Raw genomic sequence first — 26,482 nt, forward strand, 5'->3', positions numbered from 1 at the left:
ACACAATCTACATAAAATCACTTACACGTCAAAAGTTAGAGATGCCAACCAATGAAACTTTGATTCAGTTATTCCATAGTAGAATTTTATTACAACTATCTAACTCGTTAATAATACGTATCGCTTCGATAGAATTTTTCAAGTCTAATTTAATGTATGTCTTTGCCCCATAAATCTGCAAAGACTATACAAATAACAATTTACGAATACATCACACGTTGGCAGCTCTGGTTACCGAATAGCTGACGTCAAGCTCGGGAAACTGAAAACAACAACTTGTCAGTTAGGCTCTCCGGTGTATATTACAACATGGCAAACCAAGAAGTAGATGAACTATTTGAGGTTAAAAATTCGTTCTACATCGGAAATTACCAACACTGCATAAACGAAGCCCAAAAGTTACAGGTAAGAACTTACGTTTGTAACCGAACCTAATGAAACTAATTTGTCTTGGTCTTAGGGTACGGGAACTAAAGTTGGTTAGTACAGTAGTTGGTACATATATGCTTCAATTTCTAGCCTAATTCATGCACCATATGTTTTTCCCTGGTGAATGCAGTTCGTTTGGGCAGGGTAAGCCACAAATACCTTAGTGTAAGGAGAGTTCTCCCCCTAGTAGGTAGGTAAGGACACGGATGTAAGGCCGGGATAGTTTAACAGGTTAGGTGGTGTTCATGTGTCTTTACCTTTGTAAAATATGGTTTGACACTCTGTCCCAACAAACTACAAAGGCTCTGTTTTCCTACTCTTTACCCTATGTTGTATTTATTTGTTTATGAATATTCGGACAAACCACCCATTCATGAGTTTTCCTACCCCTCCCTCCCTATAGTAACAGTTATCGGTGATCCCAGTAGGAAACCAGGGTGTTGGGTTCTGGAACCCTAAGAACGAGTGATTTGCAGCTGTAGGTAGGGTTAGAAATGTAAAAAAAAAAAAAATAACCTGTTGGGAAATATAGGGTTTTATGTTTCACTTCCCACCCTTGTAAAGGTTTTTGCTTCACTGTGGCTCTCTACGTTCCCAATATTAACATTACCTCACTGCTGCTCTGTTCTGAAGGATGCCTGAAAACTTTAAATCAATCAGTCAATCAATCCTCTGTTCTGACAAGCGATACATGAATGTGCTGTGCATGAAAGCCCTGTGGATCATTATTTCAGGATTGTTTTTTTTTTACTTTCACATGAACAACAATAGCTATATATTGAGCAGAGCGTTTTCAACATAATCAATTACTGAAATAAATGGAATTACACTAAATTCTGAAATATATTGTACTTCCCTCTTGGGAGTCTTGTGTGGTGGTAATCAAGCAGGGAAGGGGAGAGGATTGCTCTTGTAAAACAACTTCCATGAACTTATTCACTTATATTTGGAAGCTCTTAATTGGTTATAAAGCCAGCTAATGATTGTCATACAGAACGTAGAAAGCTGCAAATGGAAGCAATGCATGAGCAGTAACCCAAAATCAGTCTCTCAAAAGTAAACAATGGACTTTGGGCAAAGAGATTAGACAAAAGCAAAACTGCGGGAGGCTTGCACAGGATTTGCAAAAGAAAGACCATAGCTATACAATTTCATCTCATACATCCTGACTGAACCTAGGGTTCCTGGATAGTGTGTAGGTAGCTGGGTCACCAATACTTGCCCTCTCGGCTAATGCACGTAGCACAACATACAGTATATCTCTTACCAGAACAAAGGAGCAGTGGGGTAATGTTAACTTTCGAGGGAAGCAAGTCATGGCTGAGCAAAGTCCAGTAAATGAGTAGTGTGATTAATATGTGATACTTTAATATCTAGCAAAACTTGAGTTTACTATAAGAGACAAATGAGTTTTGTCAGTTGTGTAAGGCAACTACAGTATTCTGATTTTCAGCGGGCATTTTTAACCAATTAAGGGCTTTAAAGTTTTTGTGCACAGAATGTGCTACAGTCACAAGAAAGCGCCTCATGGGGCGTAGTTCAATCTATTTTGAAATCTTCTTATAGATTCCTCCATTTTGGTAATTAATTATATTTAAAGACTCCATTCACTATATAGCTGTCGATGCTCAGCCATGTCAAAAGTACTGTATATTTGAAGTAATGACCCACATGGTTAGCGTGTGCATGTACCCCTTGCCAGAACAGAGGAGCATGGAGTTAATGTTAATTTGCGAGTGAAGCAAGTCATGGCGAAGTAAAGACCATTTGGGAGACGTGATTTAAGAAGATGGGTACTGTAATTATGATGGTTAAATTTCTCCATAATTACATAAACCATATATTTTTCCAACTGGTTATTTACTTTTTTTATGCTTCTGTAACCATTACTATTCCTGCAAATCACTTTGTGTGTGTGTGTGTGTTTCCCCACCCAAACCCTGCAGTTTCCCACTGGGATCCCTAATAATGGTTTTTATAGAGGAGGAAATAAAACTCGTGGACGAGTGGTTTGCCCCAATGTTTTTGGTTAGAAATGGATAAAACACAAGATAACCAGTTGGAAGAACATAGGGTTCATGTAGAGTATTTGGCTAGTAATTAAAGTATCATACAGTATATTTACTGTTATTTCTAATGTAGGATATCTGCATTGGATATTGGTACAGTATGGAAGTACTGCTCATTTGTCGACTCTCCAATTTGCAGTGTGTTTTAATCACTTAACATTTGTTTGTTCCGTAACCGAAATACAAACCACGCTATTTACAAAGGGTATTACTTTTAGCGTAGCTGAAATGGCGAGCCATTAGAATTTAACGAGGGTGTATTACCCCCGCGCTAGTTAGCGGGGGGGTAGGGGAGTGGTAGCTAGCTACCCCTCCTCCCCCTCACACACAGGTGAATACTCACTTTCACTTTAACTTTTGGCTCGGACTGTGACAGACGTCTCTGTCTTGGTCCTCGCTTGGCAGCCATTGTCTGTTTTGTCTTTACTTAATCGCTTACTTTTCATTTACTCAATATATATGTAAACATGTTTTCATGTTTGTATATATATTTGAGTATAGAAATAAGTAAGTTTCCTTTTCAGATGTGTGTGTGTAGTGTACGTTATCTACGTGGAGGCCTCGGCAGTTAGGCCACCACGGCGTATTTTATGGGTGGCGATCGAGTTTGACTTATGTCTTTCTCTCTCTCTCTCTTGAGGTCGTTCACCCTTTTACTACGTGTTACTACGCCCTTGTAGCCTAGCTTCCTTTCCGTGTGGGGGGTTGCTACGCCGTACGTTTGTATCAATTAGTTATGAATCTAATTGTAGTTGTTTTTTGTTTTTCAGCTTGTAGAACGATTCCTTTCGGGGTTTTCGTTCTTTCTTTAGTGTTCATTCATTTTTAAATTACATAATTACATAGTTACATAATTATAATTGTTATAATTCTGTTTTGGTTACAGCTCTCCTTCCGCGATTGTAAGTGGTTGTGAGGGCACGTGCCTGTTGTGTAATTCTTGTTCCTTTCCCTCGGGATTCCTCTTCGGAGCCTTCCCGGGGGAATGAATGTGTACTAATATTATTTGTTTTATTTTTTTACAGTTACCGATCTAGTTCGTTTCTGTAATATAGCAACGGTGTGAGCTGTCTGGTTGAGTCCTGGGGATTCGGCTGTTGCTGCCTCCCCCCTTGTATTTTCGTCAGGGGCGTGTCTCCTTCTACTGGTAGTACTCCCGTGTCGACGGACAGCTCTCCAGTTCATTTTAGAACAGTCAGGAGGCTTGCCTCCTTGGGTGGATAACTTTCCTTCCGAGGGAAGTTTTTCCTGTCCAGGCTTGAGTTTTTCCCCTTTTGGGGGGTTCTTCTCTTGCCTTTTTTTCGTGCGACTATGCTCTTGGTGCTGAGCGGTCGCACCTGCAGTTTCGCTCAAGGGGCTGGGCAACTGCAGGAGCTCCTCTTCGGAGGATTGCTCTTTTTAGGTCACTGGCTGACCAGTCTCTTCCACGAAGTGTTTCTCTTTCGTTCGCGAGGTTTCTTCTGTTGCTGTTGCTGTTGCTGTTGGCCTCCCTCGCCGTAAGGCCCACCGTCCGCCTCGTCGTAAGGGCCTCTCATCTCCCTATAAGGGTGCTTGAGGCGCCTTTTTGTATCTCCGTTTGCAGCCTACAACTCCTTTTTTCTCGATCTTCCGCCTTGGTGCAGATGGACAGCAGTCTGATCTCGTCTTCCGACGGGCAACGGTCTTCCCGACGGACAGCGGTCTTCTGACGGACATCAGTCTCCCGGCGGACAATGATCCCTTCGGGGCAAAGGGTTGCCCCCACGGGGGTTCTTCCCTTGCGTGTCAGGGTTTTCCCTGCGCGCCCTTCTGCTCATCAGCGCTCTCCTGTTCGTCAGCGCTTTCAAGATGATCTTCCCTGCGGTTCCTGTTGGTTCCTGTTACGCGCCCTGTGCGCCCACGTTCGCCCTCGCGATCTAGAACTTCGGTTCAGGTCGGGGTCAAGGACTCTTCTTCTTTGCGCAGGCTTCCACGCGTAGCCTTCTGCTCGTCAGCGATCATCAGCTCGTCAGCGATCATCAGCTCGCCAGCGATCATCAGCTTGCCAGCGATCATCAGCTCGTCAGCGATCATCAGCCCGCCAGCGATCATCAGCTCGCCAGCGATCTCCGGATCGCCCACGTGTGTTACAGCCGGCACGCCAACGTTCTCCAACACTTCTGAAGGAACATGGTTCGCCAGCTACTATCTCACCTGCGCATGCTGATCGCCATCGCGCGACCCTCAACTGCGGATGCTGATCGCCATCGCACAACCCTCAACTGCGGATGCTGATCACCATCGCGCGACCCTCAACTGCGGATGCTGATCGCCATCGCGCGACCCTCAACGGCGGATGCTGATCACCATCGCGCGACCATCAACGGCGGATGCTGATCGCCATCGCGCGACCCTCAACGGCGGATGCTGATCGCCATCGCGCGACCCTCAACTGTGGATGCTGATCGCCATCGCACGACCCTCAACTGCGGATGCTGATCGCCATCGCGCGACCACACACCTGCGGATGCTGATCACCATCGCTCAACCCTGCGCATGCTGATCACCATCGCGCGACCCTCAACTGCGCATGCTGATCACCATCGCGCGACCCTCAACTGCGCATGCTGATCACCATCGCGCGACCCTCAACTGCGTATGCTGTTCGCCATCACGCGATCGCCCACCTGCAGATGCTGTTCGCCATCGCGCGACCGCTAACCTGCGCATGCTGATCGCCATCGCGCGACCCTGGCATGCTGATCACCATCACGCGACCCTGCGCATACTGATCACCATCGCGCGACCCTGCGCATGCTGATCCCTGCTCGCGATCGCTCACCTTCGCATACTGCTCGCCATCGCACGATCGCTCACCTGCGCATACTACTCGACCATCGCGTCGGCATATCACAACGCGCCATCGCCAACCTGCGCGTTAGCGCTCACCACCGATCGCTTGTTGATCCATATCGGCAGCAGTCCTCCTCGCCCACGCGGCAGCGCGTTTCCTCGCCATCGTGCTAACGCTTGCGTTCGCCGCCTCGGACTCGCTCTCATCCACCTGCCCACCCTCACGACCGCTCGCCCGTGCAACCGCGCGACCGCTCGCCCGTGCAACCGCGCGACCGCTCCCCCGTGCAACCGCGCGACCGCTCCCCCGTGCAACCGCGCGACCGCTCCCCCGTGCAACCGCGCGACCGCTCGCCCGTGCAACCGCGCGACCGCTCGCCCGTGCAACCGCGCGACCGCTCGCCCACGTGCCTGCACGTCTACGCTCATGCTCTCCAATGTTCGCCCACGCGCGAACCAACGGTTTTTTTTTCCATCGCGCAGACAGATGGTGTTCCGTCGCGCGAACCTACAGTGTTTCTTCGCACAAATGTCGGCTTATTTCTTGCAGTATCCATTGCTCGTCTATGGGTTATCGCCCGCCGACCACCTGGAATTCCCGTCGCGCGGGCTCCAGGGCAATTGCGACCACGATTCCTAATGGGGTTTTCGCAGCATGACCAGCCTGGCGAGTTCTTCTGGAGCGTATTTCCAGAACACTGTCTCACCCCGTAAACACAGAGCATGGCACTTGCAAGAATAGGAGAAACTTAAGGGAGATCTGAGCAACACTCCTCTATTCCTGAACCTGGGTTAGCCCTTCCCCGTCATTCCCTGGAAGGATTTTTGGCGGGGGGGCGGCTTTCCGTTCGAGATTTCTCCATCGGACAAGGGGTGACTGCTTACCTCTTCCTCTGGGAGCTTACCAGGTTCTTTCCCTCCTCGGTGCAACCGCGCGACCGCTCCCCCGTGCAACCGCGCGACCGCTCCCCCGTGCAACCGCGCGACCGCTCCCCCGTGCAACCGCGCGACCGCTCCCCCGTGCAACCGCGCGACCGCTCCCCCGTGCAACCGCGCGACCGCTCCCCCGTGCAACCGCGCGACCGCTCCCCCGTGCAACCGCGCGACCGCTCCCCCGTGCAACCGCGCGACCGCTCCCCCGTGCAACCGCGCGACCGCTCCCCCGTGCAACCGCGCGACCGCTCGCCCGTGCAACCGCGCGACCGCTCGCCCGTGCAACCGCGCGACCGCTCGCCCGTGCAACCGCGCGACCACGTGCCTGCACGTCTACGCTCATGCTCTCCAATGTTCGCCCACGCGCGAACCAACGGTTTTTTTTTCCATCGCGCAGACGGATGGTGTTCCGTCGCGCGAACCTACAGTGTTTCTTCGCACAAATGTCGGCTTATTTCTTGTAGTATCCATTGCTCGTCTATGGGTTATCGCCCGCCGACCACCTGGAATTCCCGTCGCGCGAGCTCCAGGGCAATTGCGACCACGATTCCTAATGGGGTTTTCGCAGCATGACCAGCCTGGCGAGTTCTTCTGGAGCGTATTTCCAGAACACTGTCTCACCCCGTAAACACAGAGCATGGCACTTGCAAGAATAGGAGAAACTTAAGGGAGATCTGAGCAACACTCCTCTATTCCTGAACCTGGGTTAGCCCTTCCCCGTCATTCCCTGGAAGGATTTTTGGCGGGGGGGCGGCTTTCCGTTCGAGATTTCTCCATCGGACAAGGGGTGACTGCTTACCTCTTCCTCTGGGAGCTTACCAGGTTCTTTCCCTCCTCGGTGCAACCGCGCGACCGCTCCCCCGTGCAACCGCGCGACCGCTCCCCCGTGCAACCGCGCGACCGCTCCCCCGTGCAACCGCGCGACCGCTCCCCCGTGCAACCGCGCGACCGCTCCCCCGTGCAACCGCGCGACCGCTCCCCCGTGCAACCGCGCGACCGCTCCCCCGTGCAACCGCGCGACCGCTCCCCCGTGCAACCGCGCGACCGCTCCCCCGTGCAACCGCGCGACCGCTCCCCCGTGCAACCGCGCGACCGCTCCCCCGTGCAACCGCGCGACCGCTCCCCCGTGCAACCGCGCGACCGCTCCCCCGTGCAACCGCGCGACCGCTCCCCCGTGCAACCGCGCGACCGCTCGCCCGTGCAACCGCGCGACCGCTCGCCCGTGCAACCGCGCGACCGCTCGCCCGTGCAACCGCGCGACCGCTCGCCCGTGCAACCGCGCGACCGCTCGCCCGTGCAACCGCGCGACCGCTCGCCCGTGCAACCGCGCGACCGCTCGCCCGTGCAACCGCGCGACCGCTCGCCCGTGCAACCGCGCGACCGCTCGCCCGTGCAACCGCGCGACCGCTCGCCCGTGCAACCGCGCGACCGCTCGCCCGTGCAACCGCGCGACCGCTCGCCCGTGCAACCGCGCGACCACGTGCCTGCACGTCTACGCTCATGCTCTCCAATGTTCGCCCACGCGCGAACCAACGGTTTTTTTTTCCATCGCGCAGACGGATGGTGTTCCGTCGCGCGAACCTACAGTGTTTCTTCGCACAAATGTCGGCTTATTTCTTGCAGTATCCATTGCTCGTCTATGGGTTATCGCCCGCCGACCACCTGGAATTCCCGTCGCGCGAGCTCCAGGGCAATTGCGACCACGATTCCTAATGGGGTTTTCGCAGCATGACCAGCCTGGCGAGTTCTTCTGGAGCGTATTTCCAGAACACTGTCTCACCCCGTAAACACAGAGCATGGCACTTGCAAGAATAGGAGAAACTTAAGGGAGATCTGAGCAACACTCCTCTATTCCTGAACCTGGGTTAGCCCTTCCCCGTCATTCCCTGGAAGGATTTTTGGCGGGGGGGGGCTTTCCGTTCGAGATTTCTCCATCGGACAAGGGGTGACTGCTTACCTCTTCCTCTGGGAGCTTACCAGGTTCTTTCCCTCCTCGGTTACGGCCCGAGGTTTGGTTCAAGGAAGCTACAGGAAGATCAAGGGTACTTTCCTCCTCTCGAGCTCAGGCACATTGGCCTTTCGTCGTTAAGTATCTAACTTGCGGACAAGCTCGATGTTGTACCATCTGGACGCGCTGACTGAGGGCTTCCTTCGGGTGTCTCATCTGTGGAGTCGACGACCTCAGACACCCTTCCATCCTTGAGAAGAGTTTGTTTGTGCCCAAGGACAGAGACTTAGACAGCTGCTGTGCGGAGTAAATCGACTTCCGGTTTCACTCCTCCAAGGCGCTTTCTTCCAGACTCTGCAGGGCTCCAGCGCCTTTTCTTTCAACCACGTCGGCCTAAGTTATCGGCTACGACAACTGGGACAAGGTGTCCAATTGCAGTTTTCTCCTGTCAGGAACAGATGGCACGGGAGACTCCCCCGGGGGGGCATAGTCCTAAAAGGAGTTCACGAACTCTAGGATTGCAGGTTTTTCGCTGGGAGGATGCTTAAGGTTACTCATCCGAATGACAGCTTCCCGATGCCCATTCCCGCATATTCTCTGTGAGTAGCCAAGGATATCGCGCCTGCCGTCTCTGTCAGCGAATTCAGTGTCTCTGAACCTCTATGCCATAGCGTCAGCAGAGTTGCCCGGTTGGGCAGAATGATCCATACCTTAGGCGAAGGTCTTCCTTAGGATCATCGACGGCTTCACCCCCGGCCCCCTCAGTCGATCCTTTCTTGTAAGGAAGGATCTGAGAGGGGATGTCCATAGTCGACCTCTCAGCCCCGATCAAGTTTGTCGAACAAACTTCGGCCAGCAGAATCGATCAGACTGGTTACGAGGCGACAGGACTCCTTAAACCCTGGATCAGAAGGACGGGTACTTTCAGTTTCCATTCCATCCATCTTCCAGGGTGCTTGTCGAATTCAGCCTAGACTGCAAGTATTCCTGCTTATGACGCAGTGTGGCTATCCCGCCGTGGCATAGCAGGTTTGTTTCCCCAGAGAACTCTCCCTGCCTTCCTCTTGGCCGCTCAGGTGCAGGCTTCCGCCTCCTCTGCTGTTTGGAGGGCTGGTCAACTCCGGTAGGCTCGGGTTTCGACCTTCTTCAGCGCCGGGACAAGCTTCCGGATGCTTACCATGAGTGTGGGCTCATGGTATTTTGCTTGGAGCCTTCTCTTCCTCTGCCTCAACATCTGGAGTATCTGGCCATGATATTGAGTCAACCGCCTTACCACATTGGAAACCCCGCTTCTCGTCCATCCAGCGAGGTTAAGCAACGTCGGTACTTGGATGGGTGACCACCTGGGGACGCCAGATTCTGTTACCACATCCCCCGAGCCTTCCTTTCGGTTGACTGTGGCAAGACTGAGGAGAGTCGCAGTACCTGTTCTCAGTCAAGCAGAGCTTTCAGCCCTACCTTGGAACGTTTCCTAGTTCTTCTTTCCTCATTGACCCGTCTATAGTCTGAACGGTCGCCTCAGGATAAGTTCCATGTGGGGCGATCCAAGTTCCGGTGGCTTCAGGCAATGTTTAACCGGACTCCCTGGCCCTATGGGACCAGCGGAACTATTAGACCTGCAATGGGTGTTGACTTATGGAGCCTCTTGATGGTAGTGGATATTCTCGTCCTTTCCCCACATTCTTGATGCGGTTCTCGGACTCGTCAAAGGAAAGGGGGGGGGGCATGTTCCGGTCCAGGCCTATGGTCAAGACCTGAAGGATACCTCTCCATCATTCAGGCAGGCTTAGGGGCCTTAGTCTGGCCCCTCTTCAGATCCTACAGCTCCTGCCGAGTCTCCCCGTTGCGCGTCGACTTCATTCTAACCAGCAGGGGACGCATTTTCACACCTTCACATCTTGCAGTAGAGATACCGGGATGATTGAGATTCTCTCAATACCACCATCGGCTCTCTCATTCCAGGCAGGGGAATGTTTCTCTCAGACTATCCGAGCAGAGCCTCATAGAGAGAGTGTACCTAGGGGTCTTTGACCTTGGGTAACCAGCAAGTGCTGGTCTGGGGGACCTGATCGCGACAGCTTGGAACCTCAAGCTTCCGCTAGTCTTCCCCCCAGTCTCAGACCCCGAGACACTGGCAAGATGCATTCCGGTGATGGTGGGACAACTTCGACGCCTGCGTCTTCCCTCCTTTTTGTCTGCGGACAATGGGCCTCAACAAGACCAGGTTGTCTGTCAACCTTTCAATGGGAGAGCTCCACTGTGACTACGCGCAGAACGGTTTCTGGACCCTCTGCTTCCCCTGACGGAACTCCCGGGAGAGCTTCTCCCTTGGCGCAGACTACTCAAGCAACCACACTGCGACATCTCTCCCGAACCGGGGCGTCGCTTCGGCTTCATGCCTAGAGACACTACGCTTCCTCCTCTAGAAGAGACAACCCGCTACAGTCGCGGTACGGAGGTCGCGTCATCTGCGATAGTCATCCACAGGGGTCTCCCAGGCAAAGTGAAGAGTCTAAGGTGGTTGGTGCCGTGGGAGATATACCTCTTCCCTTGAGGCCTCTTCTCCAGCAATAACGGTCTTATTGCCTTTCGGCGGGAGGAAACTCCTTTCCGCTCTCGGCAATGAAGCCTGTCGCTCAGCCTTTCCCTGACCTTCAGGCTTAAAGGAATAACTTTTTCCTGCCCGCTGGATCTATCCTCGCTCATGCGAAGCTACGATCGTCCCTGCCCTAGTCGGAGGAAGACCTCCAACTTGGAGCATGGCTCGGACTTTTAGTCCTTTAAGAGATCTTCTCAAGACCCTTTTACGACAGGCCTCGGATTGTATTCCGCCTTGGGTCTTCTGCTCACTCTGGCCACGGCCAGTGTGTAAGCAATCTTCTTGGTCTCTTACTACTCCCCCCTTTCTAAGGAAGAGGGGAAGGCAACATTCAGGCTCGCTCCTGAGTTGTTGGCTAGACTCAGAATCTGAGGGTCCCGGCCCTTCGGTCCGATTCATTCAAGATTTCGAGTCTCCATTCTGTGTCTGATGTCCCAAGACCTTCTCTTTCTTGCCAGTAAGGAATCGAGAGGTTAGCGCTGGGAACAGCTGCAGTTTGTCCTCAGTTGCAGCCGATTTGGGAACACAAGGAGGACATGGGGGGAGAGTCACCAGTATACCTCTTCAGCCCGGACTCAAGGACATTCATCTCGTCCTGTCTTCAGACCCTCCCCCGTCACGTCGCCCTACAGCACGATGTTGGATACATCGCAACGTCCCTCGCCTTCAAGTAATACTACTCTGTGACGCAGGTGCTACAAGCTGGAGTCTGGAAGCGTCTGATGACCTTCGCAGCCCGCTTCCTGCAGGGCGTGACCCACAGGAGTCTCGATACGTTTTCTATCTCTCTGTGGTGGCTACACAACAGCTGGTCTAACCTCAGGCTCCCTTTTGGACAGGTAGCAGAAGGTTGAGGGCATTGTTATCAGGTTTTAGTCTGCATGAACGAAAGAAGTATGTCTGGCCCTTACTTCTTTCTTCATCATCCCCTCTACGGGGAAGCGGCATCCTGGTCTCTGCATAGCTGACCTCGAACCTCTGCAGGTAAACCATGCTTCCTTGTGTTCCGAGTATTGAGTCAATACTGTCGCGTCCCCCATACCCTGACGAGGTGGTATTGGGAACGTCCTAACCCAGAGTTCCTTCTGGAACTCCAGGTCAACTGCCTAGGACGAGTCACACTTCTTCCTTCACACACAAGCTTACGTAGGCCACATGGTTCCTTGCGGAGCAAGGAACTTGTGAGGTGCAGGGACTCCTTTTCTCGAGTGCGACTCACTCGGATTCTGAGTCCCCGGGTAAAGCCAAAGCCAGTATGGCTGGGGACTTTCCACCCTTCCTAAGGGATAAGTCACCCTTTGTAAATAGCGTGGTTTGTATTTCGGTTACGGAACAAATGACAAATTCGAAGATAATTTGTATTTTTCCTAACCATACAAACCTTAGCTATTTACACATATTTGCCCGCCAGCCCTGTCCCCCAAGACAAGTCCTACCTCTAAGTGAAAGTGAGTATTCACCTGTGTGTGAGGGGGAGGAGGGGTAGCTAGCTACCACTCCCCTACCCCCCCCCCCCCGCTAACTAGCGCGGGGGTAATACACCCTCGTTAAATTCTAATGGCTCGCCATTTCAGCTACGCTAAAAGTAATACCCTTTGTAAATAGCTAAGGTTTGTATGGTTAGGAAAAATACAAATTATCTTCGAATTTGTCATATTTGGTATCAATAATCATTGCTCAATTTTTTTTAGATCTAAATGAGATTGGAATTTTTAGGTCATAAAATAATTGTTTCTAATTAACCATAACTTGGGATAACACTGAATTATATTGTAGTACTGTAATGCACTTTAAAATATATAAGACTGATCTCTGCCATGGATGATGATATTGGTTTTATATTCTAACAGCCAAGTACTCCAGAATTACGTTTGGAGCGAGATGTCTTCCTATACAGGGCACTGATTGGTCAGCGCAAGTATGGAGTGGTTCAGAGTGAGATTAAAGCTTCAGCACCACTTCCACTGCAAGCCTTAAAGCTGCTTGCCCGTTATTTACAGTCCACAAGTGGAAGGTAAGATCTACACAAAAGTTCCTTGTAATTTATATAGCTTGAGTTCTTAAAATGTACAATTAATATATTAATATTGGTAACCTCAGTTGATGAACTGATTTCCCCAGCTTGTCATTTTTATTCACCTCAATAAGCACAAAGATTTTAACCCTAAGAATATTCATTACCTCAAATGGTTTAGTTAAAGGTGGTCACTACATACGAGAACAAATGATAACCATTTACTAACACATGCAAAGTAATTTTTTATATTTTGAAGTTATGCATAGACTTTTGTATATAATTCCCATCTCTGAAAAAAAATATTTTATAAGTAAATGGTTAGTGCCTTGTATATAACAGCAGATTAGATATGGTATTTTTTGTACAAGACATAATCGTACTTGATGGAACTAATCCCTGGTCATGTTGGTATCTAGGACTGTTCCTGAGCACAGATAGTTTCTACCCCACAGAATTTATGCCAAGAATAATTATTACTGTTTTAGTGTTAATATTCCACCTATACCAATTTAGGAATTATCATTTACAGTGGGCCCTTGGCATCAGATAAAAATTAGTGCTGTTAAGATATTTTGCAGTAGCTTTTCAACCTTCTGCTACTTTTTTATCTACCTTTTCTTTTGCATCCGTTACTTTTGTTATCGCCTCACCTAACTGTTCAACTTCAATGTGCTCCAATTTTCTGTTCTTCTTTAAAAAATTATCCTTTAGTAGAACACTTTGAAAGTCCGGAAATGTGACGATGATGTTACTGCATTAAACTTCAAGTTGAAAAAGTAATAGTGTATCCATTTAATATGTCTTTTATTGCTCCTTTGATAAAAGTATTTTGGTTCCATTGTTACGCCTTGTATTACACACTGATTTGCTGAGTTGTCCGTTACTACTAACTGTATAGTATTTAGATATTTTGTCTCTTTTAATAGTTTTTTCTTCATGTAATCTTTTTACTTTATTTCATCTTTTTAGATAAACAAACATTTGAACCAAAATTTTTATTGCACTGTGTATGTCTTTAACGGTTTATGAAAATTTCTGTTATAAGCAAAAGTTTAAAATATCTGGTGCCTTAAATTTAAAATATTGTAGCTTTTGTTATTGTCTCAAATTAAGACCATGCACTTAATCTTGCAGGTCTGGTGTGGTAAATGAATTGGAAGCACAACTAAGTGGCAGTGTAGATTTAACAAATACTGCATTGCTTGTTGTAGCAGCCACTATATATTCCCACGAAGACAACTACGAAGCCGCACTTCGAGTATTAAATCAGTCAGATGCTCTTGAATGGTGAGTAGAGACCGCTTGTGTTCATCAAGCACTATACTTTATATTACTTGTTACAATTTTTAGTATCTTGAAAGACAACTAGGATTAAGAGTTGTATAAGACTAAAACTATGTACTAAATAACTAGGAGGATTGAGAAAGTACTAAAATATACAAAAAATATAGGTTTAGAACTTTTATTTTATGTAGAGGCCATTGGATCAAGCAAACCTGTGTCCTTTTCTAGTACAAGATTGAAAGAAATCAGAAGAAAAGTAAAGCTAACACCAAATGAAGTACTGTACTGTGATAGATTAGTGTATAGGTAATAACTCAACCTTTTTCTCTATTTGTAATATGGGTAGTTTTATGTAGTCACATCCTTACTTTAACCAACAGTCGTGCCCTCATGGTCCAAACATACTTGTTGATGGAGCGTGTGGATGCTGCACGGAAAGAATTAAAAACTTTGCAAGAAAAGGACGATGATGCAACCCTTACACAAATGGCTCAAGCATGGATTCATATTGCTTCAGTAAGTGTTGATATAGGGTTATATATTTAGTTATAACTTGATTATGTCTTACAGTAATGCATGTTAAGCCTTTTGCAGTTAATCCAAGGTTTATGTAGAATTTTGCGGCTTTTAATTTTTTTAATGATGCCTGTTAAATTTGAATTGAATTTAAGACTACGTATTCCTATTTCATTTTTTGTAACTCAGGTTTAGTATTATGGTTAATTTTCAGGAGCTGATTCTAAAAGTCAATGAATTACATTTTTAGGCTGACAGGTCTTTCCTAAAAATTTATTTTTGAATGACTTTATATTGGAGTAAATAGAATGTGAATAAGGTGGAAAGTTACGTGTGAATTAACAAAAGAAATAGATTAAAAATAGAGAGCAGGAGGTAGTACAACTGGTAGCTAAAGCAACTCTGCAAAGAATCTAAAGAACTATTTGCTGGTTGCCTTGCAAGGAGTACTGTAAATAATTCATCATTGAGTACATCATTTTGTTGAGTTTACTATGATTCAGGGTATTCATTTAGGGTGAGGACCATATGATCATCAGTTAACCCTTTTACCCCCAGGCTATTTGGAAATTTCCAACCCTTAACCCCCAGGTGTTAATTTTTTTCAAGCACATTTTGCAGTGTATTTTTTTTAAATTGCTCTAGCAGCCTTTATTTTCATCATAGAGAGATCAGGTTGGTCTCATTCTCTTGCAAAATGCCTGAAGTTTCTCAAGAAATTATCAAAAATATGCACAAAAAAAATTCAAATATCAGTGTTTTGCAAGAACGTACCGATACGTCCATAGGGGTGAAGGGATGAGTTTTGTGAAACTTACTAGTACGTCCTTTGGGGGTAAAATGGTTAAAGTACAATTATATATTTTAAATATTTAACTTAGCCGGTGAATATATAATAGCTGCAACTCTGCGGCTCGACAGAAAACACACTAAAAAAAAACTCGCGAGCGATTGCTATGAAGGTTGCGGGTGTGCCCACCAGCGCCAACTGTCGGCCAGATACCACTCTTGTATGTGAACAAAACCTTCAATTCTTCTCTGTCGACGTTGACGACAAGACGTATCAATACTCGCTATAGAACCTGGAGTTTTCTCAACATATTTGGTGAAGTACTTCATTTTGGTTTGAGCTTTCGCAGTGCAGGTGTTTTATCTTCATCTTAAATCTTGAACTCGTTTTTGGATAGATTTAATTTTTGATGACAAAGAGAATATGGACTTTCTTTGATTTTTAAATGGCCGACCCTTCCCTTAGACGGAAGTGTGTTTAGGCTTTTAGCAATTATCTTATCACGTTATAAATTAATTATAGATTTTCCTCTATATATTTTATATCTCAACCGCCTTTATTAGGCCTCTTCGATTAGCTTTCCATTTATAATAAACATCAAAATAAATTTTAATGATTTGTTTATATGCGACCTTTCCTGAGAGTAGGCGGTCCTAACTTGGAAACCGAAGTTAAACAACGTTGAGCCCTTTCAATCGTAAATAGCTTTTAAAGAGCTAATGATTTAAAACTTATTAAATTAATATTTTTTAATAGATATTTTATGAAAGATTTTCTTTGAATAGTCTTCGTACTGTTTCAAAGATGAACTAACGTTTAGTTTATTTATGCTACGCAGTTTGCGCTCTATCGTTACAATAGAGAGAGAGAGTATCACGGTTTCACTTTGCAGAAAGAGTAAATCGATTCTGACGTTTTGTTCATTCTTCTTTCAAAGCTTAAATGTTTTTAATTCTATTTTAATTGAAAACCTTTCAGTTTTTTTCCTTTGGTCAAATAACCTGTTTTTTTGACGAAACGTAAGTGGGCTCTTCTCTTAGGTGCGAAATCAAGAGAGAGAGAGAGAGAGATAGAGACGGAGGGAGAGAGAGGAGAGAAAACGTTCCGTTCTTTATCTCGTCCCAAGCGGGTAACGTTGTTCTCGAGTTACTCTCTTCCCTAGTCTCTGTACGGGGAGAAAGGATAAAACGTTTTTAGTTTTTTATTCTCGTCCCAAGGCTATGTACGGTGAGAGATTGAAAACGTAGTTTTGAATGAACTAGTGTTTAGTCTCTTCCCCAGCCACTGAATTTTTTATCTTAAAATATGTTTTCTGTTTTTTGCTGGTATTAATGTGCTTGCATTATACGACTGATTTCGCAATTACAACCTTTTGATGAGGGTAGAATTGCGTGCTTCAGGTAGAAATCAGTTTTATTCATACCTGATGTGAATTGTTAAAAGATTCGATTTCAGTGAAATAAGTGCAAAACAGAAAATCGTAGTGATAAAGTGATATTGCGCAAAGTGTTATCAGTGTTGCGACCGAGGGTTTGTCTGTTCGTGCCTGTCGTTCGCCTAGTCCGGGACCTCTTGCAAGCTCCCAAGCCCAGGGGAGAAGTAATGTCGTACGACTTATGGGTTCGAGAGGCCTTGATCAGCGAACAGACGTTCCCTCTATGGTATCGGGTGTATCTTACCAAGATCACCCCTACCATAAGGCAAGAGAGACGATTTTCTCCTCGTCATCCGAAGGCTTTTCGCATAAGAAACCGTGAAACAAGGTTTCGAGGCCCTTTAAGCAAAAGTCAGTCCTTTCAGGACAGGTCCAGCATCCTGGTTTTAACCATTAGGACAGCTCTGACCCTATGCAGTCATCGGAAGACTGCTCGCCGCCTAACAAAAGCGTAACACAGACTCCGAGAGTCTTTTTGTAGGCAAGGTTTTGCGGTCACAGACGTTACCCTCGTCTCTTACCGCAACCATTCCCGTTGATCCTAAATGGGTTGTACGGCAAGACATGCAGAATAAGCTTGCCTCCCTTATGGAAGACACTTCTGCCGATAAGTCCGTTGAGCCTAGCCGTTTATCTCATCGAGATCCTGGCTTTCAGCCACCCTAACGTTCCTTTGTGCGTCCTGTTGACGTTGGCGTAGCTAAGTCACGTCAGTCAGGTTGTTTAGAACCACACTCGATGCGGTCTCGTGTGGATTTTCAGCCACATTTGGACGTTAGGCCACTTGCTGCTGCTCCTGTTGACGTTCAGGACGTTCGCTAACAATCGGAGTTGACTTGTTTTGACGCTGAGCGTCAACCTCCGCATTCTAGAGTTGTTTTGACTGCTCAGTCTAGGCGGTCAAAGCAGTCTCGAGTGGACGCTGTGCATCCTCACGCACCTGTTGTTGTTGACAGTTCACAGACTGTCAAGCAGTTACATGACGTTGCGTCCTGGTCTCTCGCACCTGTTGTTGTTGACAGTTCACAGACTGTCAAGCAGTTACATGACGTTGCGTCCTGGTCCGCTACTAATGCACCAGTGCGTGTGGACTCTGCTTGTAAAGCATTGCCACCACGGTAGGTCTCTCCCTTGCTTGAAACTCAGCTATTATTGGACAAGGTTCCTTCAGATGAGGAAGTTGCTGTTCCCCCTCCTACTGATATTCCCTTGAGGACTCTGTCAGACGGAGAGGAGCCTAAAGCTGCTTAGCCCTCTATGGACTTTAAATAAATCATGCTGATTTTTAAGGATCTTTGTCCGGATCTTTTTGTAACTGCTGCTCCTCGTTCGCCTAAACGTCAGAGCTTACACTAGGCCTAGCTACTTCGAAGCCGTTGTTTTATAAGCTAGTGCTCTCTCGCTCTCCTAGAGAGCTTTACGTTTGCTAGGCGACTGGTTTATCACCAGGAGGAGTTTGGGGGATACAGCCTTTGCTTTCCCTTCTTTTAAACTGGCTTATAGAGCGAGAGTCTGATATGACACGAGAGAAGTTCTCGGCTTGGGAGTTCCTGCCTCTGCCCAGATAGACTTCTCAAACCTCATAGACTCTCCCTGGCGCCTGGCCATGAGACGCTCCAAGATTTTACAGGTCAACTTCACAGCTGTTTTCGAGCCTTTGAAGTTTTGCTGTACAATTATGTCATGCATAAACAAGGCTTTCAGGGATGGCTCCAATGATCTGACAGCCACGTTCTCTGCAGGAACAAGTCCCTCAGGGATGGCTCCATGATTTGGCAGCCATGTTCACTGCAGGAGTACGTAAGAGGCAAGTGCGCTCAATGTGTTCATTGTCAAGACAAACTTCACGATGAAGTCTACCAGGGTGTCTTGACAGCATTAATGGAAGGCGACTGGATGGTCTCTCTCGACCTTCAGGAGGCATACTTCCACATTCCTATACACCCGGATTCCCAACCGTTTCTGAGGTTTGTTTACAGGAATGTGGGGTACCAGTTTCGAGCCCTGTGCTTTGGCCTCAGTCCTGCGCCTCATGTTTACGAGGCTCATGAGGAATGTGGCAAAATCCCTCCATCTATCGGGGATCCGAGCCTCCCTGTACTTGGACGACTGGCTTCTCAGAGCATCGTCCAGCCTTCGCTGTCTGCAGGATCTACATTGGACGTTGAGTCTGGCCAGGGAGTTGGGACTTGTGGTCAACCTAAAAGTCCCAACTGATCCCATCCCAGATTATTCTATTTTTGGGGATGGAGATTCGCAGTCAAGCCCTGCTCGAAGTCCAACTAATGCTGAAAAGAAAACGTTTATTCAGTCAGGAGTTGGAACAGTCTCGTAGGGACTCTCTCATCCCTGGAGCAGTTTGTCTCACTAGGGAGACTACCCCTTCTGCCTCTCCGGTTCCATCTAGCCTCTCACTGGAACTAGGACAAGACATTAGAGACGGTATCATTCCCAGTCTCCGAACCAATAAAGGCATGCCTGAAATGGTGGGACAGCAATATCAGTCTGAGAGAGGGACTATCCCTAGCAGTCAAGAACCCAAACCACGTGTTGTCCTCAGACGCGTCGGGTTTGGGTTGGGGTGCGATCCTGGACGGTCGGGAATGCTCGGGTCTGTGGACCTCAAGTCAGAAGAGCATGCACATCAATGGCAAGGAGCTAGTAGCAGTCCACTTGGCCTTGATGATATTAGAAAGCGTCTTCGAAACTAAGTGGTAGAGGTCAACTCAGACAACACCACAACTTGGCGTACATCTCCAAGCAAGGAGGCACACACTCCTTCACGCTGCTCGAGATCGCAAGGGACCTTCTCTTATGGTCAAGAATTCGAGGCATCTCCCTGTTGACGAGATTCATCCAGGGGGACTTGAACGTCTTGGCAGACTGTCTGTCGGAGGGGTCAGGTGATACCCACGGAATGGACCCTCCACAAGGACGTGGGCAAGAGTCTTTGGGCTACTTGGGGTCAACCCACCATAGACCTCTTTGCCTCCTCGTTGACCAAAAGGGTACCAATCTTTTGCTCTCCAGTCCTAGATACAGAAGCAATCTACATAGACGCGTTTCTACTGGATTGGTCTTTTATGGACTTATATGCATTCCCACCATTCAAGATAGTCAACAAGGTACTGCAGAAGTTCGCCTCTCACGGAGGGACAAGGTTGACGTTGGTTGCTACCCTCTGGCCCGCGAGAGAGTGGTTCACCGAGGTACTTCAATGGCTGGTAGACTTTCCAAGAAGTCTTCCTCTAAGGGTAGATCTGTTACGTCAGCCCCACGTAAAGAATGTCCATCAAAGCCTCCCCGCTCTTCGTCTGACTTCCTTCAGACTATCGAAAGACTCTCAAGAGCTAGAGGCTTTTCGAAGGAGGCAGTCAGTGCGATTGCAAGAGCTAGGAGAGCTTCTACCATTAGAGTATACCAGTCGAAGTGGGAAGTCTTTCGAGACTGGTGCAAGTCAGCATCTGTGTCCTCGTCCAGTACCTCTGTAGCCCAAATCGCAGATTTTCTTTTACATCTGAGAAAGGTTCGCTCCCTTTCAGCTCCCACGATTAAGGGCTACAGGAGCATGTTGGCTTCGGTCTTTCGACAAAGAGGCTTAGATCTTTCCAACAATAAAGATCTCCAAGATCACCTTAAGTCTTTCGAGACCTCTAAGGAACGTCGTTTGGCAACTCCTGGATGGAACTTAGACGTGGTCCTAAGGTTCCTCATGTCAGACAGGTTTGAGCCATTACATTCAGCCTCCCTGAAGGATCTCACCCTCAAGACACTTTTCCTAGTGTGCTTGGCTTCGGCTAAAAGGGTCAGTGAACTTCATGCCTTCAGTAAGAACATCGGCTTTTCTACAGAAAAAAGCCACTTGTTCACTTCAACTTGGTTTCCTGGCCAAAAATGAACTGCCTTCTCGTCCTTGGCCTAAATCTTTTGATATTCCTTGCTTATCAGAGATCGTAGGCAACGAACTGGAAAGAGTATTATGTCCTGTTAGAGCTCTTAAGTTCGATTTAGCTCGTACTAAGTCATTACGAGGGAAATCTGAGGCTTTATGGTGCTCAGTTAAGAAACCTTCATTGCCTATGTCAAAGAATTCTTTGTCATATTTTATCAGATTTTTTTTTAATACGAGAAGCTCATTCTCACTTGAATGAGAAAGACCGATGTTTGCTTAAGGTTAAGACGCACGAAGTTAGAGATATAGCAACCTCCGTGGCCTTCAAGCAAAATAAATCTCTGCAAAGTATTATGGACGCGACTTTTTGGAAAAACAAGTCAGTGTTCACGTCATTTTACTTAAAAGATGTCCAGACTCTTTACGAGGACTGCTACACACTGGGTCCATTCGTTGCAGCGAGTGCAGTAGTGGGTGAGGGTTCTACCACTACACTTCCCTAATTCCAATATCCTTTTAATCTGTCTCTTGAAATGTTTTTAATATTGTTTTATGGGTTGTTCGGAAGGCTTAAGAAGCCTTTCGCATCCTGGTTGGTTTGGCGGGTGGTCAAAGTCATTTCTTGAGAGCGCCCAGATTAGGGGTTTGATGAGGTCCTGTTGTATGGGTTGCAGCCCTTGATACTTCAGCTCCTGGGAGTCTGTCAGCATCCTAAGAGGATCGCTGGGCTCCGTGAGGAAGACAGACTTACAAGGCAGAGTAATCGTCTAAGTCAACTTCCTTACCAGGTACCTATTTATTTTGGTTTTGTTATATTGATAACTGTCAAAATGAAAAAACTCTTAGCTTATACGCTGTAAACGTAATTAACTCTGGTCTCTACCCACCTCCTTGGGTGTGAATCAGCTATTATATATTCACCGGCTAAGTTAAATATTTAAAAATGATATTTTAATTATAAAATAAATTTTTGAATGTACTTACCCGGTGAATATATAAATTAAATGACCCTCCCTTCCTCCCCAATAGAGACACAGCGGGACGAGAAGAATTGAAGGTTTTGTTTACATACAAGAGTGGTATCTGGCCGACAGTTGGCGCTGGTGGGCACACCCGCAACCTTCATAGCGATCGCTCGCGAGTTTTTTTTTTAGTGTGTTTTCTGTCGAGCCGCAGAGTTGCAGCTATTATATATTCACCGGGTAAGTATATTCAAAAATTTATTTTATAATTAAAATATCATATTTACAACTGTTAATGGGATAGATTGCTATCTTTTAGTGATATTTAGAAATATATTTAGTTGAGTGTTAAGTGTCCCACATGGGTCTTACTTAGCTAGTGTTCAAACTAGGATTAAGTAGTATTGACAAAAACTGCTTCTCAAGTTATTGAACTTCTCATTGATAAACAGGGAGGTGAAAAACTTCAAGATGCATACTACATTTTCCAAGAATTGATTGATAAGAATAGTAGTACTGCTGTTTTACTTAATGGGCAAGCAGCCTGCTTCCTTGGACAAGGAAAATATGAGGAAGCGGAAGGAGCTCTTCAGGAAGCCCTAGATAAGGACCCCAATAACCCAGACACGCTCATTAATCTTATGGTCTTGGCACACCATACTGCTAAGCCTCAGGAGGTATTTATGGTTCTAAAAAGCTTTAAACATTTCCAGTCAGAATTTTATCACTTGCCATTTATCTACATGATTATAATTCCATCTGCATTTTCTTGTTAATAGTTTCCTTATATTTAGTATGGCAACGATACTAAAACTTTTAACATCAGAGCAAATTTCGTTGATATTTTTATTATAACATTACAGTATTATATTTGATATGTTTGAATTTTATTCTCCTGAATTTCTCTTAAAGTGAATTTGAAAAGATTGATTATTTGAGTATACTGTATATGGAACCCATTTCTTACCTAACCCCACACAAAATAAATTAATTCAAAAACATAAAGAGTTGTGTTTGCAAAATTGTCATTTCAAACTTCTGATTTTCTTTGCAGGTTGCCAGTCGATACCTGGCCCAACTTCGTGATGAGCACAAGAGCCATAAATTTGTAGATAGTATTGTAGCTAAAGAGGAAGAATTTAACCGGTTAGTGAAACAGTATGCAGCATAGAAATTTTTTTTTTATGTATTTTTTTTTACATGATCAGCTGTGTTATTTCATGTTCATTGCTTACTAATGTTTGCTATGGTATAAACCACAATCTTTCTCTGAAAATTTCCAGTGGTTTTTGTTTGAATATATATTAAATATTTTATGCTGTTGAGTGTTTTGAATTTTTATAATGTCCTGACAACTTAGGAAGCATATTTATTTTAGGAAAGATTTGTCTTATTGATTGGATTGCATCTTGCCTTTAACCATGCAATTAGCCTTAAATTTTACTACCAGGCTGTCCAACTTGAGTAACTCTGTCTGCTACAATTTTTACCTTTCGTTTTAGAATATGGTTAATCCTTTTGGAAAACCCTTTGAGGATGAGTGTAAAATGAAATTATTATTTTGGTAAAGGGAAGAAAAAGACAAACAGAAGTGCAGTTATTGGATAGAAGAAAGTATTGCATAGAAGTTTGTAATATGGAGTTTGCGGCTAAGGTACAGTATAAAGAAAAAGGCAGAATTCTTGGAAATGTAAAGGTTAGTTTGAAAAAATACTATAGGGTGAGAGTCCAGCTGGAGAGAATGGCCAGTAACCCAATTGATTTTGATATTAAAGGTGCAAATAGAGTGACTTTCTGAAGAAAGTTTAGTCTAGTGAAGATTGATCATGATTTTGAAAGCTAAAAATGTAGTTTTAAGACATGAAAATCTGTTTGTAATTTTAGAAAGTTCATTTATGTTCTATAATGATAGTGGAGTGGAATAAGAAAGGTTAACTTTGAACAGATAAGAGCCGAATTTTATAAATTTGCTAAAGTTATGTACATCCCTTAGTGGACTAATCCCATAAATTCGCATCAAATGCTTCACTGTAAGCAGTCTTGTTTAGTGCTTGAAGGTCTCTATAGTATCCTGTGGGCCCGTAGCTGCGCTCATTGTTAGCCTTCTACAATATATCCGTTCCTCCTTCCGTTCTTCATCTTGCTGTCCACATGTTTTTGCTTTTGGGTGCTGAATGATCTTTCAAGCCCCATTAAGGACAAAATTCGCAAATTAAATCCCAACTAGATATAAGTGAAATAAAAATTAGAATGGAAAGGTTTTGCTCAAATATAAAATTCAATATTACTTAACTAAGGAGATAAAGGCAAGTTGTATTTGGGAAAAAGAAAATTGCAGGTGATTAACAAAAACAAATGTTGAGGAAAATTAAGAGAAAATAAACAATGAAGAGAAAGAAAAGGTTAAGAGGAAATACTTTACATCTTTATATCTTTCTTTAACTCTGTTTTCACTTGTTTTTCATAGTGTTTTAACTGCAGGTTTCTTCCCCCACCCCTCAACACCAATCCAGGCTATGTATCCCAGATTCATGAATCCAAGAAGAGGATTATGCTTGAAGCATACAATATAAAAGTAGCTGGAGCATTATCATCAATAAAATTGGATAGTTTTGGGTACAATGCTTCCATATGCATTGCAGATGAGTGATATGCTTTCTGTAACTGCTGAATAAAGGTTGAACCCATTGGATAAACTTTTAAGTTTTGTCCATGAATACAGAACAGTATGTCTAAATTTACAACTTGATAGGAAACGAGCATAGCAACGATTTTTTCTCAACCATTTTTACTATACATACTCTAAGTTCATAAGATATTGTTTGCGTTACTTTCATGGTTAAGAGGGAAAGAACCATTTTGCACAGATTGTTAATAAATGCAGACACCCATTTATTTAAAGAGTGGATAGGCTGGATCACAAGACTGGATAAGGTTAGGAATGTCTTTGTAAGTAAAACAACAAGGTTACAGAAGTTGCAGAAATCCAAGAAAAGAGACTCCACTGGTTTGGACACGGAATGAGGACAGACCAAGAGTATGTTGGAGATGGATATTCCAGGTAGGAGGAGGAGGGGAGATCAAGAAGGTGGATGGAGTGTGTAACCGGAGATATGGAGGAGAAAGATCTCGCAGTGAAAGACATCAGAGACAAGAAATTAGAAACAGCTTTCAAGAATTAATGACCCTGCATAGCAGAAGCTTAAGTCGAAGAAGATAGGGTGGATGAAGTTCTTATCCAAAAAGAATGCAATGTACAATAAGGGGAAAAAAAAAAAAAAACGGCAAGGCTCTCCAGGAGTCAGTCCCTAAATAGATGTGGAGACGATACCCTTACAATAAATGGGGAAAGGCAAGACCTCCACTATTATTATTGTTATTAATTGCTAAGCTACAACTCTAGTTGGAAAACCAGGATGCTATAATCCCAGGAGCTCCAGCAAGAAAAATAGCACAGTGAGGTAAGGAAACAAGAAAAAAAATATTTTAAGGACAGTTATATTAAAATAAATATTCTCCTAATAAACTATAAAAACTTTTAACAAATCAAGAGGAAGAAAAATAAGATAGAAAAGTGTGCCTGAATATGCCCTCAAGCAAGTAAACTTATACCAAAGATAGTGGAAGACCTGAGTACAGAGGCTATGGCACTACCCAAGACTAGAGAACAATGTTTTGATTTTGGAGTGTCCCTTTAGAAGGGCTGATTACCATAGCTAAAGAGTCTCTTCTACCTTACCAAGAGGAAAGTGGCTACTGAACAATTACAGTGTAGTAGTTAACCCCTTAGGTGAAAAAGAATCGTTTGGTAATCTCCGTGGTGTCAGGTGTATGAGGACAGAGGAGAATATGTATAGAATATGCCAGACTATTCGATGTGTGTGCAGGCAAAGGGAAATTGAACCGTAACCAGAGAGAAGGATCCAATGTAGTGCTGTCTGGCCTGTCAAAGGAAACCATAACACTCTAGCAGTAGTATCTCTGGGAGTGGCTGGTGCCCTAAGCATCCTTTTATCATTCTTTGCCTGTAATGAATTTGTTTGCTTTGTTGGTACTTTAATTTAGTAATTTTCATTTGTATTTTTATCATTTGTATTTTTAGAAAATATGGCAAAAAAGATAAATCATTTCTCACAGTGCACATTTAGTTAGGAAAATCATGTCTTTCTTTTGTTTGACTTGAATTATCTGTGGTGTGTGTCCAGAGGTTTTATGTATTTAAGTTCTCTCACTTTTTTTTTCCATTCTCTAACTGGACTGACAGTACGTCGTGCTTTTAAGAAACATATGTTCATTTTACTTAATTAAACCATTGCAATTGTCGTGATTTTCACTTCGACAATTATATGATTAGTTCTAAGCCCGATGTTAAGGGCGGATAACAAGACCTAGAAGAGGTAAGTCTCCCAAAACTGTCCAGGAATCAAACAAAATACGGCTACACTTTACAATTTTATTACAAAAATAGTTGTTTGAAAAGGGAATAACATATTAAAACATTTACACTGCTTAATAAATGAAATATCTCACCCGAAACAATTACACGTGCTCGTGGAACACTAAGTCCACGTCGGACTTAAAAGGAGAACAAAATACACCCAATTTCAACAAAATACCTTGGTAGACCACATACCAAGGCTTTCTATCGTAATTTAGTGAACGAATCTGATCCCCAATCGCAAGGATCACCGAAATATATACAGATACAAAACTCACATCACACTTACAAAAAACTATGGGGAAACAGACCTGGTTATACAAGGAGCAGAGACGTAACAATATAGACAACTTACTTGT

General features: G+C 45.3%; 1 protein-coding gene across 1 annotated transcript; it reads left to right on the forward strand.

The window, feature by feature from the left end:
• Positions 1-222: 222 nt before the first annotated feature.
• epsilonCOP (coatomer subunit epsilon) lies at positions 223-23,010 on the forward strand. The gene is made up of 6 exons (XM_068344926.1): positions 223-405; positions 12,640-12,803; positions 13,941-14,093; positions 14,471-14,606; positions 22,138-22,362; positions 22,740-23,010. The coding sequence occupies exons 1-6, from the start codon at positions 310-312 to the stop codon at positions 22,854-22,856; spliced, it is 891 nt and encodes a 296-aa protein (XP_068201027.1). The 5' UTR covers positions 223-309; the 3' UTR covers positions 22,857-23,010.
• The last annotated feature ends 3,472 nt before the right edge of the window (positions 23,011-26,482 follow it).

Source organism: Palaemon carinicauda, chromosome 21 (genome assembly GCF_036898095.1).
Source record: "Palaemon carinicauda isolate YSFRI2023 chromosome 21, ASM3689809v2, whole genome shotgun sequence".
Taxonomy (NCBI): domain Eukaryota; kingdom Metazoa; phylum Arthropoda; class Malacostraca; order Decapoda; family Palaemonidae; genus Palaemon; species Palaemon carinicauda.

Bases quoted from the DNA above. Each gene is read 5' to 3' on its own strand.
- epsilonCOP (XM_068344926.1), top strand. From the start codon at position 310: ATGGCAAACCAAGAAGTAGATGAACTATTTGAGGTTAAAAATTCGTTC. The intron at 14,607-22,137 runs GTAAGTGTTGAT...ATTGATAAACAG, and splicing joins CATGGATTCATATTGCTTCA to GGAGGTGAAAAACTTCAAGA. The intron at 22,363-22,739 runs GTATTTATGGTT...TTTTCTTTGCAG, and splicing joins ATACTGCTAAGCCTCAGGAG to GTTGCCAGTCGATACCTGGC.